The sequence below is a fragment of the Amborella trichopoda genome, chromosome 9 (assembly GCF_054954075.1).
Source record: "Amborella trichopoda isolate Santa Cruz 75 chromosome 9, AtrichopodaSantaCruz75HAP2 v2.0, whole genome shotgun sequence".
Classification (NCBI taxonomy): Eukaryota; Viridiplantae; Streptophyta; class Magnoliopsida; order Amborellales; family Amborellaceae; genus Amborella; species Amborella trichopoda.
The window spans coordinates 36,883,186-36,895,230 of NC_142344.1; the positions used below are offsets into that span (position 1 = coordinate 36,883,186).

A 12,045-nucleotide genomic window follows, 5' to 3' on the forward strand; every position below is an offset into this window, starting at 1 on the left:
TTCTCAAAAAATAAGAAAGCAAGAGCAGTCCGAGGATGGGGACCTCGGTCTGCTCAGGAACTGGGGCCTGCTCGATCCCAAGGGCAGTCCGAGGATTCTAACCTCAAACCGGCTAAGCAATGCCCTATTAATGAAACAAATTAAAAATTAAAATGTAATGCGAGAGGTAATTTTGAAAAAAATAAAAAAAAATGTGGGTTGACTGATTAAGGTTTGCCCAAAATTACCCTATTTCGTATTTTAGTTAAAGTTTTCGGATCCGTACGTTAAATCAATCACTCCATAGAGTAACTTTCTCCTTTCCAAAAATTAGGCAAGTGTTCTACTCTAGACTATTGCTCATTAAAGTTACCATAACAAGGCCTCTGTTAAGTAAGAAGGAATCCACCGCTTATGGCCAATCGATGGTCTAAAGTACATTACCAAATGCAAATGGACAGTGGATGTTCTCCAGGGGACATCTCTATAATATGGTCCCCATGACCCTATTAAATGTGAAATTTGAAGTGAAAACTTGAAAATATGTCCTCTAAGTCCAGCCGAATCTTGGAATATAATGTTTCTAAGGAGACCAATCAACGAAAGCAAATTACCCGAAAAAAACAAATCAACGAAAGCAAAGTTTTGTGATGGTTCACTTTATGGGGTCAAGTTCTTTTAAACGGCTCCGAGTTTCCAATAATAAAAGGATACAGTTCTTGATGAGTCGGCCGACTTGTATATTGTTGTGAGTCTCCTTATTCATCAAACTTTGATTTCTAAGATGGATGTCAAACAATGGCGCCCCTACTATTAGCCAAAATGGATGGTGAAATTTTTTTAAATAACTCTATTTTTATTTTTGAAAAAATAAAATATTTCATATTCATAATCACTATCATTGAAATCAAGATGGATTTTAGAGGGTGCATGCACTTGATGAGTAGCTGACGCATACTTCTTCATAATAAATGTGATATCGGTAATGGAATTTATGATATTTTAAAAGCGGGACGTGAACCTGTGATTAATGGGCCTACATGGAATACCCATCCAGCCTGTTTGTTGGAGTTGATCAAAGGGAAAATTTTGAAAATCCCTCCAAAATGATGTTACTGTTTGTTTTTTTTGTGCTTTTATCCACCGGTCAAAAAAATAAATGTTTTAAAAATCAAACTACCTTTCCCCTCCCCTACCCTACCCTACCCTACCCTACCCTATTCTATCCTACCCACTAAATCTCTCTCTATCGACCTGCTCTCTCTCTATTTATGTTGAAAAATATGGACCGGTACAAAACTATGTTGGACATACTTCTGGCATCTGAAATTCCAAATACCCTACCCATTAATTCTCTCTCTATCTACCTGCGCTCTCTCTCTCATACTTCTGGCATCTGAAATTCCAAATACCCTACCCATTAAATCTCTCTCTATCTACCTGCTCTCTCTCTCTCTCGTGTTGAAAAATATTGTTTGGTACAAAAGTGTGCTGAACAGGCTTCTGCATCTGAAATTCCAAAAGTCAGTCCAACATACTTTTGTACCAAACTGCTTTTGCATTTTTAGAAGTCAGAAACCGGTTCGACACACTTTTATGCCAAATTGCATTTTTTCAACACGAGAGAGAGAGGGATTGATATTGGGCAGATGGAGAGATATTCATATTGGGCAGAGAGAGCCTAAGATTGGGTAGAGAAAGACTGATATTGAGTGGAGAGAGAGAGATTGATATTAGGTGGAGAGAGGGCGGATATAGAGAGATTTAATAGTATGGTAAGGGAGGGGAATGGTACTTTAGTCTTTAAAATATTTACTTTTTAAATGGGTATAAGCAAGAAAAAACAACAACCCGTTATGGGTGTGATAGGGTAGTTTGGATATCTAGAATTGTCTACATTGCACCTTAAATTTGCTCCTACTGGACATAGCGATATAATATGGAATTGTCTAGAGACCATTTATCTTTTGTACACAATCATTCTTCTTTTTTAAATTTCAAAATGGGTGGTTGTAGTAATCTCATTGAATAAATACAAAATTTCAAAAAAAAAAAATTTCACTTCATGACTTACCTCAAGCCATCCAATTTGATATCTAATAATTGAGAATGATTATGACCTCCATTCACAACAGATAAATAGTCTCTTTGTAATATTGAAATGCATATATATATATATATATATATATATATAGCATGACTATACCATGCTTACCATGCCTCGAATAATAATAACTTAATAGTGTGAATTAATATTGGTCATAAACATTGAGTGAACTATTTTAGTCACAACCTTTAAATATCGTTAATTTGTAGTTTAAATAGTAAATGATGATGTATTTTTGAAAAAATTTATTGTGAAATGGTAGAGTAATTTAAAAATTAGATTGTGATATAGGAGACGGCCAATGTGAAAAAAAAAAAAAAAAAAAAAAAAAAACAATAGAAATAATTTATCTCTTCTTTATCTGTATCTAAACCTTAATCCCAAAAAATCTTTTTTTTTTCAATATAATTTATCATTTTTTTTCTCCATTCATCTAAATCCTAATCCAAAAAAAAATCTTTTTAAAATTTTTTTTTTAGTAATCATTATAATTTATCCCTTTTAGATTGATGAGATCTCTTTTGGATTAATGAGAAAAATATAAAACAACACAAAACATACTTAAAATTGCTCCACGGGCTTGAACATGATTACATAATAATATGAGAGCTGATCGCTTCCGAGGGCTACAACCCAAATTGACGATGTATAAATGGAGTTGCCGTCGGAGAATGTAGAAATGAAAGTGCGCAGTATGTGTAAACACTTATGAGTGGAGTTTAGAGAAAGAAAGTAGAAATGGATATTTGCATGAAAGGGAGATAGAGGATTTTTTTTGGCAAGGGACATGTACTCGAGCGTAATAGATTCACAAGAAAATCTTGTGTAATTTATTTCTATTTTATTATTGTTGAAGTGCACACAACCATGATAAATGTCATATTTGCCTGTAATATGTTTCCCCGTAATAGATTTTCAACTAGCAAATGTGGGTAGAATGTCTACAAATTCATTTTTTGGATTCATAATTTTTCACTGATTAAAAAACAATAATAATACCATAGCAAAAATCTCAAAAATGATTCTAGGTTGTTATGTAAAAAAAAAAAAAAAATTACACTAGAAATTTGAGGAATATTATCAAAATATATATAAATTGAGAGTCTCATATCTGTCCGAGTGTCTGCCATTTATTTAAGTCTTTAAAGTGCAACAAATTATAATAAAGACATTCCTAGGAATATACAAATATCACGAATATAAATACGAAATCATAATATACAATTTAATGCCCAAATGAATAGACATGAACAAAAATAGAGATCCAAATAAAAATATACATATAGGCATGTGGCATTCAATGATAGCAATAAGAACTTAATCACTTTGACAACTATAAGATCCATAAGAAAATTCTTAAGCCCAAAACTTTCAGCAAATGATTCCTTAAAATTCACAAGAAAAAAATATAAATTATTCGATAAATTAGAATGGCTAATAATAACACAAAAAACAACAAACACATAGAATAAATAGAGAATTGACCAAATATAGAGTAAATAAATCACCAAAAACTCAATTAGTTGCTTATAAACAATGAAAAAATTTCAACAAATAGAATGATTATTTTAAAACACATTAATAATAATATTTGTCACAAAACATGTCATGCTATTAAGAAAACAAATTTTTCATCAATTTCTCTTGCTAAAAATATATATTTGTCAAAAAAAAGAGAAATTTATCAAAATATACCTAACTTCTTGACAAGTTAACAATATATCAATTTTCAACTATTCTAACTCGTGGTCATGTGTATTTTGATGGATATTTCAAAATTAAATCAGAAATATATGAATAAATTTTTAAATAGTTGAACTCTTATGTGTATTTTGTTAAATTCCACAAGAAAATGTCATCATGTATAAATGTCTAATCTAGCTGCTATTCGTCAAATTACTGATATATCTAGCCTCACAGTGCTCCAAATATATGCAAAATCTTCCATGAAATCCAATAAGTTAAAAATTTCAAATATAAATATATATATAACTCAAATTTAGTACTTACAAAAATCAGAGGCAAAAATAACAAAAATAATGTTCTAAAGCATGCCCATTACTCCCCAGAACGGAAAATCTAAACAAATAGAGCGTATTTTTTATACAATGATTCAAGAGGTTAATTCATGGTAAACAAAAAAAAATTTAGGTAAAGTTTTTGAATCCGTACGTAAATCACTCATTTATTTTAGGGCCTAAAATTTCACAGGTCGATAATCTCGACCTCTCCCATCTAAAATCATAACAATAGACTTCTATTTTTGGAACATGCGAGTAACTCCTCGTAGATCATTGATTTTCAAAATAAAAAAGCTGTTCGTAGATCATCAATCTACAATACTTTTTTAGTGACAAAATTATGGATGTAAAGTGGACATATATCTCAACAAATGTGCTTCAAATCCTAAACATAATTTTTTTTTGAATTTTAGAAGGGGACCGCATTTGAATACTACCCATTGCTGGAAATTCGCATGGTCTAACATGTAACTGCCCGGTTGGATTTTCCGGTTCCTGTTTGGCTGGTATTGATGACTGAACATATATTTTAAATATTTTTAATAAATTTATATAAAATCTCAAAAAATAAGGGATTTTGTTTGTAATGTATTTTTAACATCTTTCATGATTATAGCAAAACTTAGGAATTAGTTTGGCCATTAACATTTAGTTTTACATTTTCCCATCGTTTTTAGAAAATTAAAAAAATACCTGTGGACATAAATCGTTTTTAAAATTCATTTTTTGCTTTGTTTAATCATTCTTTAAATGTACTTTTTTATATTTTAGTATATTTATTTTATATTTTATTTTTTTTTTACCTGCCAAAACGTGCCTTAGAGCAGTTGAACCGATCAGTTTACTGATTAAGCAGGTTGAACCGCTTCGAGGGCCATTCCCGGGTTGATTTTTCCAAATAGCTCATTTAAACCTTTTGCGAATAGGCTTACGCCCGGTTCTTTTGTTGTCTCGTTACATGGCAACTCAACGTGTTTGGTCTTTTTCTCTTAGAATTTGTGATCTTTTTAACGCAACGTGTGTGGTCTTTTTCTCTTAGAATTTGTCTTTTGTTCTACCCTGCCCCAATCTACTTTCTTAGGTTTTGGTACAAGTCATTGTCCAACCATAATATACTCACCTATACTTTATCAATGTCTTCTTCACTAATGCCACGTCATGTATATCCCAAAACCAAACAATGTGACGCGTGTGGTTTAAGTGCAATGTAAACGTGTAAACAAATTCGTCAATCCCGATCACGGCTGGCAATAGCCCGACCAGAGAGCCCTCGTCGACCCGGTCTAAAAAAGTAGGACATAAACCACAAACTGAGGCTTGATGGCTGATATAGGGCCAACACTGGCCCGGTTCGCCGCCCTATTTTTTACCTTTTTTTCTTCATTTATTTTCTGCTCGGCCCTGGCTTTGGCCCAGCCTTAGCCCTAGCCCTAGCCCTGTAGGGCTGGGCCAAACTCCGGCCATGACAAGGGCTATGCCAAGGCTAGGCCTGGCCATGTCTAGGCCAGGACCATTGCCATTACGAGCTTTTATATCCTCCAATCTTCAATAGAGTGCTATGAGCATGGCTCACCATCTTGACTGTCGCCTATTCCCATGGATGGTCCAGTTAAGAAGCATGGTCTCACACAATGCTATAAATTGAAGCTCTGCCCGATGGTTTGACAGGTATAAGAATACGTTGGCGAGGGCAAAACCACTCATTTGTACGAGGAAAATGAAGTGTGCGTCAGGGGATGCAATTCTACAAGTGCGTTCCCGTGACGCACCTAAAATCTTTCTAATAAAAAACTGGTGGTCCCACCAAAACCCATAAATCAACCATCCAAAAAATTGAATAACAATATTTTTTTTTCTTTTAAATTAACACTTTGTTATGTTCATATTCAACATGGGATAGATTTTTAATCCATAAAATTTTAATCCAAAATCCATATCTAAGATGAATTTTAGAGGGAGGACTCACATGAATATATGAATCTGCTGATGCATAGAAACCTTGTCCTTTATACAAATAAAAGCTAGCATTTTGAGTTTGATATAGCTTTCTAGCACTTCTTCAGCTGTACGATGCCAAGAGGGGATGTTTGGGTATGTGAATCTTCTGCTCAAAATCTACCAAAAGTAAAGTGGTGAGCGCCGGAACAATCTGCTGTTTACCTTTGAGAATTTTCGACGAGCTAACAAAGTATCTAAAAACTAAATGTTTGTACACAATATAGGGAAAATTGCATAATACCCTCCTACTTGGACTTTCTAGACAACTTTTTTTCAACCAAATTTATTTTCTCAACTATTATCTCAAAAAAATACTTTTCTAACAGATACTCCCCAAATAAAAAAAGTAAAAAAGACCTAAATGCCCTTCCCTTAGTTAAAATGCCTCTGTCTTCCGCAATGAGGTTCTAAAAAAACAATGGATCTGGCACTTTATAAAAGCAGTCTGACGCTAATTGTTTATGGAAAACTAAGGGTCCGGCAATTCTTAAACATAGTCTAGCAATAGGGGTTTTGGAAAAATATTGGGTCCAACGTATTATATATGCGGTCTCGCACATTTCTTTTCTCACATATTTCATGTCTGGCAAATGCTAAAGGAGGGCCGGAATGTATTATATTGGTCAGGTATATCCTTTCGCCGTCCAACAGGTCAACGTGATTTGCCTGCGGTCTAGCACACGGACCACAGGGTCTGACAATATTGGCCTAAGGTTGTCTTCACACAGGCCCGATACTTTTTTCTCTCAGTCCAGCACTATATTCGTGAGTCCACACCATGTCTGGCCCAACATAATTTTTTCTGTGGGAAGGGTTATTTTTATAAAAAAATATACTTTTTTGACTTGGTGGATTTTTACTATACAGTTCACTTTAAGATAAAAAAGTTTCACTTTTTATTTATTTATTTATTTTTTTTAATGATCGGATGTTATGTTGAGGCAATGGTTCTACTTTCTTCTACTACAATGTGATTTACCTTTCATTTTGTAGTTTTACCCCATTATTATTTGTCATTTACACTTAGATGGAGAAGACATCGAATCAATGTAGAGACAAAATATGTCACGTTGATTGCTAGTGATAAATAACACGCGTCGTTTCACAATCAACGTAGTAATTGCCCTACCTAAAAAGTCCTCTCACTTGTTTTACCCCAATTTCCCTTACTGAAGTAGGTACTACCAATAAAGAAAGGAGACTTTACCTCTATTTCCTTCCCTAAAGCACTGTTAGAGACAAGGAAGGTAATTAAGTTCTCGTCGCTAGCCGACACCAACGACGCCCATTCTTCCAATTTTGTTTCTTTCTTTTGCTAGCAAACAAATAAAAGAAAAAGAAGAAAAGGATAACCTCCTCCTTCCAATTTTGTTTCCTTCAAGGCTTGAATTGCTTGAAACCTCAAGGATGTGAGAGGTCCGTTTTAGATGAATGGGTTAACTCTCAAAAAAAAAAAAAAAATCATTCTTTTTTTACAAAAAAAAGAAAAAAAAAAAAAAAACTAACTTTTTTGAAAAAACATTCATTCCTTTTTTACTAAAATAAATAAATAATAATAATAATTTATTTGAAAACCTCATTCATACCCAATCTTTTAAACTATTTATAATTTTTTTATGGGGGATGACAAGCCTCTACCCGTTTTATTAATAAACAAAAAAAGGATTTTACATATACATTCATTTTTACACACCTTGAAAGGGAATACAACCAACATCTAGTAGAAGAAAAGGAGATTGAAAATTAGAGTCCAAGTACGCCTCAATGTTGCTTCATCCCATGGAAGCTGCCCTCTTAGCCGGCTAACATGTGTGCCTCCTTAAAAGTATAAAGGATATGCTACTTATGACCTGTGAAGGATGTGGGCTTGGCTTTGCAATTGGCCGAAACCAATGGTTTAAAAACCGGATCGGTGACCCGGATCGGGCTTTTCAAAAACCGATCCGGATCGGCGAATCGGCGATCCGGATCGGCGAATCGGCGGTCCGGATCGGAATCGGGTGAATCGGTCAGAATAAAGCTTCAAAAAAATCCGAAAAAATTATTAAAATTCATTATAAATATTGTTTTTTAGGAATTCAATAAAAAATGAGGGTACTCCATTAAGAATTTTCATGTTTTTAGATGAATATGCGAATATTGATATGTTCTTTCCCTGCATGAACCGCCATTCAACATTTAATTTACATCACACAAAAGGATAAACATAGAATTATCATGGAATAAGTATATCAACATACATGGACTACAATAAAGCATAAAATTAATAACATACGATCTAAAAATAAAATGATAGACGACGTTGTTGTTCTTCTTGGTCACGCTGGTGCCATTGATTGAATTCGTTTGACAATTCATTGATTCGATCTAAAAACGAATCATCGATATTAGCGAGCGTCTGACTATTCCCAAATCCCTGAGTGTTAGTGTTTTGTTGTGTTCCCAGTCCAAAATCCCCGAAGCTTGTCCATCCTTCATGCTCACCTGCACTGTCGTGCTCATCCCTACACTGTTGCTGTTGGGACTCGATATGTGAATAATATGGCTGGGATAGGGTGGCCTCAGAATCATCATCTCTCTCATTTTCTCTTAGACCCCCTTCCCACTCTCCCTCATTAGGTGCAATATCATCGACATATTGTGGATACATTGGCTGGCTGCTTCTTCTTTCATGCCGCTCATCAGTTTCTTCAATATCTTCATCACCGATAGCCTCAAGGAACGCTCTCTTGTGCAACACTGGCTCCTCCTCTTCGACTACCCATCGGTCTGCTGTGTCTGTGACAAATATTGTGTCTAAGTCTATCGGCCCATAGTCTTCAAGCTTCCTTCTTATTTGTCGCTCTCTGAGGTTTAAATTATAATGAACGTAGACTAGTTTATGAAGCTTCTCAGAAGCGAGTCGATTCCTTCTAGTAGTGTGCAACCATTGGAACGTACTCCAGTTGCGCTCACAGCCAGTAGCAGAACATGTTTGGGAGAGCACCTTGATTGCTATCCTCTTTAGGTGAGGTGCATCAGTACCATATATCTCCCACCATTCAGCTGGATTAAAATGTAAAAAGCATTGTAAGGGCAAGAACAATTCATAAGATTAAATATATGAATAAACAAAATATTAGCGAGGGGATAACCTGGATCCATCATAGTTCGAGAATTTCTGGCAAGTCTAGTTCCGAAGGATCCTATAGCATCCCTATACATAGCAAGCTAAAACAAATATATTACGTTTTAGTGCATTATTCCTCACAAATATAACAACTCAATGAAGTTCTTACCCGAACATTAAATAATACCTCTTGTATTGCTGCTACTTGGTTTCGATGGCTTCTCTCCAACCTTGCAATAATGTATCTGACCCCTTCCATAATCTTGTGGGGTTGTTCAGGTGTCAAATAGAAAAATTTTGGGTTGAAGTAGTAACCTAAAAAATATATAGGTAGAAAAATGTCATTTACAATTTCATAAAAAAATGATTTAAACTGAAACATTGTAATGATATAAATATATATTTACCAGCATAATGAATTGGACGTCCGAATTTGGTGTTCCACCTCTTTTCTATAATCTCGATCACTTTGCTAGCAAAATTACACTTCTCCCCAATAGCTGATTTCGCCCTCTCAATACCTTCATAAAGGATACCCATGGTAGCTTTCTTATCAGCATCCACCATTCTTAACACCGTGACCAAAGGGGCAGTGGCCTCTACAACACTGGAACATCGAGACCAGAACAGCCTATTTGAGATTATGTTGTCCACTTTTATACCGGTACTGGACTTCGAGAGGCGGTCATTTAACCACTCTTCACAAGTAAACAATCTCTTTAATGCACCTTCAGATTGTCGAATGGAGTCCACAGCTAAGTAATCGGTCGCAAAGCGGGTTATGGCAGGCCTGATTATCTCTTTTTTCTTAGAGTGTTCTCTAAACAGAAATAATATTTTCGAGTGGTTGTATATAAATCTCGACACCAACCTTGCTTCATCTAGAGTCTCCTTCACAATTTTGATCTCACCGATTTCCTCTAACATAAGATCGATGCTGTGTGCAGCACACGGGGTCCATACTAGATGCTTCCTCTTATCCATCAACTTGCTGCCCGCAGAAACACATGCACGCGCATTGTCCGTAATAAACTGGACTACATGCTTATCCCCCACCTCCTCCACTATCTGATCATATAGTCGTACGTAGAAATTTGCATCCTTCTTCGTCCCTGATACGTCTTTGCTAGACAAAAAAGCTGTACCTTTTGGGGAATAGGCCAAGAAGTTTAAAAACTCCTTTTTGCTAACTTTATTCAACCAACCATCACTCATGAGAGTAATTCCTGTCCTTGGCCAACTCTGTTTATATTCTTCAATCCACTTTTTAACTTCCTCTACCTCTTCGTCTAATATTGGCCCACTGAGCTCATATGCCGTCGGGGGTTTTACCCCGGGCCCGGCTCTCTGGATTGCACTAACCATAGGTGGAAAATATGGGCTATTGGCTGCATCAAAGGGAATCCCTTTATCGTAGAACCATTTACCAACATATCTCCCTAACATGTTTCTTGTACCTTTAACCATGCCTTTTAAGGTCATCTGTTGTGACTTAGGCTTTGAGAGAAATGGGTCTTTACGACCATGACCTGCAATACTGGCACTCCTAGGTAACTTAGAAACAATTTCTTCAACAACTGATTCTTCTTGATACATATTGCCACCAACCTCTCCATACATATTTGAGCTGGGCCCGCCATACATGCTCGAGCTGGACCCGCCATGCATATCTGAACTAGGCCCACCATGCATATCGGAGCTAGGCCCACCATGCATGTCTGAGCTAGACCCACCAGGCATTCTAAACCCACATTCCCTCTGATATTGTTCATATAAACTCAATCTTGTGGCCATGTCCAGCTCATTATTATATTGCTCTTTTAGGTCATAATTATATTGCTCTTCTGTATCATTCCTGCTTGATGGTGTATATAAACTAGCTATCTCCTCATTCATCCTATGTTTGGCAATTTTTTTACCTTTGCTAGCATTAAGAATTGCCACCATCTGTTTTTTTACATTACTAGGGACACTAGTGCATGCAGAAACTTCTCCCTTAACCCCTGCCAAGTGTTGCTTGAACCTATGTACCCCACTACTTATCACTCTTTGACAGTAATTACAAATAATTTTGTCTTTCTTGTTGAGATCAAGTCTGACCCCATGTTGCCATGCAGGGTCTTCTATAGATCTTGACATGATTCAACTGTTTTAAGATGTAAAAAGTTTAAATTAACCTGACAGTTCAAAAAGAAAAATAATCACAATATGTAGTGATAATATGTTGCGGTAGTTCATGTAGTCATATTCGTTGTTATTTGTTATTGCAAAATACCTTTTTTGACAATAATATTTCGTACATATCAATTACAAACATTTAGAATAATACAAAATGCAAGCTCCAAACATGGCTACAACTCAATTATCAAGAACATACATTTTTTGCATTAAAAAATTAATAATAAAAACAATTCTTCAAAGAGCCGGCTAACATCAGTCATTCCAACTTAAAAATCCATGAACAACAAATAAAAAAAATACAGTTTTGTATTGAAAATATAATAACATGCATTTTTTTGCATAAATAATCCATCAACATACAATTTTTTCAACAAAAACTTTAACAATAAAAATTTAAAATATGGTTTAATACCTCATGATAATTAAAACCTTGTCACGATTTTCACATCTTTTCGGAAAATCATCAATTTTCAAAAAATTCGATCATGAAAAAAAAAAAAAAAAAAATTACAGTAAACTCAAACAATAAAAATTAAAAATTAGGTTTAAATGTTTAATACATCATGATAATCAAAACTTTATCACGATTTTCACATCTTTTCGAAAAATCATCATTTTTCAAAAAATTCGATCATGGATAAAAAGAAATA

General features: G+C 34.9%; 1 protein-coding gene across 1 annotated transcript; it reads right to left on the reverse strand.

Annotated features, from left to right (window-relative positions):
* Window positions 1-8,309: 8,309 nt before the first annotated feature.
* LOC148780514 (uncharacterized) lies at window positions 8,310-11,688 on the reverse strand. The gene is made up of 4 exons (XM_088846504.1): window positions 9,622-11,688; window positions 9,402-9,529; window positions 9,240-9,315; window positions 8,310-9,150 (listed from the first exon to the last, which is right to left on the reverse strand). The coding sequence occupies exons 1-4, from the start codon at window positions 11,351-11,353 to the stop codon at window positions 8,384-8,386; spliced, it is 2,703 nt and encodes a 900-aa protein (XP_088702630.1). The 5' UTR covers window positions 11,354-11,688; the 3' UTR covers window positions 8,310-8,383.
* Between the last annotated feature and the right edge of the window lie 357 nt (window positions 11,689-12,045).

Excerpts from the sequence above, each read along its gene's own strand:
- LOC148780514 (XM_088846504.1), bottom strand. The coding sequence starts at position 11,353 with ATGTCAAGATCTATAGAAGACCCTGCATGGCAACATGGGGTCAGACTT. Across the intron at positions 9,530-9,621 it reads ACGTCCAATTCATTATGCTG|GTTACTACTTCAACCCAAAA; the intron begins GTAAATATATAT and ends TATATTTTTTAG. Across the intron at positions 9,151-9,239 it reads TCGAACTATGATGGATCCAG|CTGAATGGTGGGAGATATAT; the intron begins GTTATCCCCTCG and ends ATTTTAATCCAG.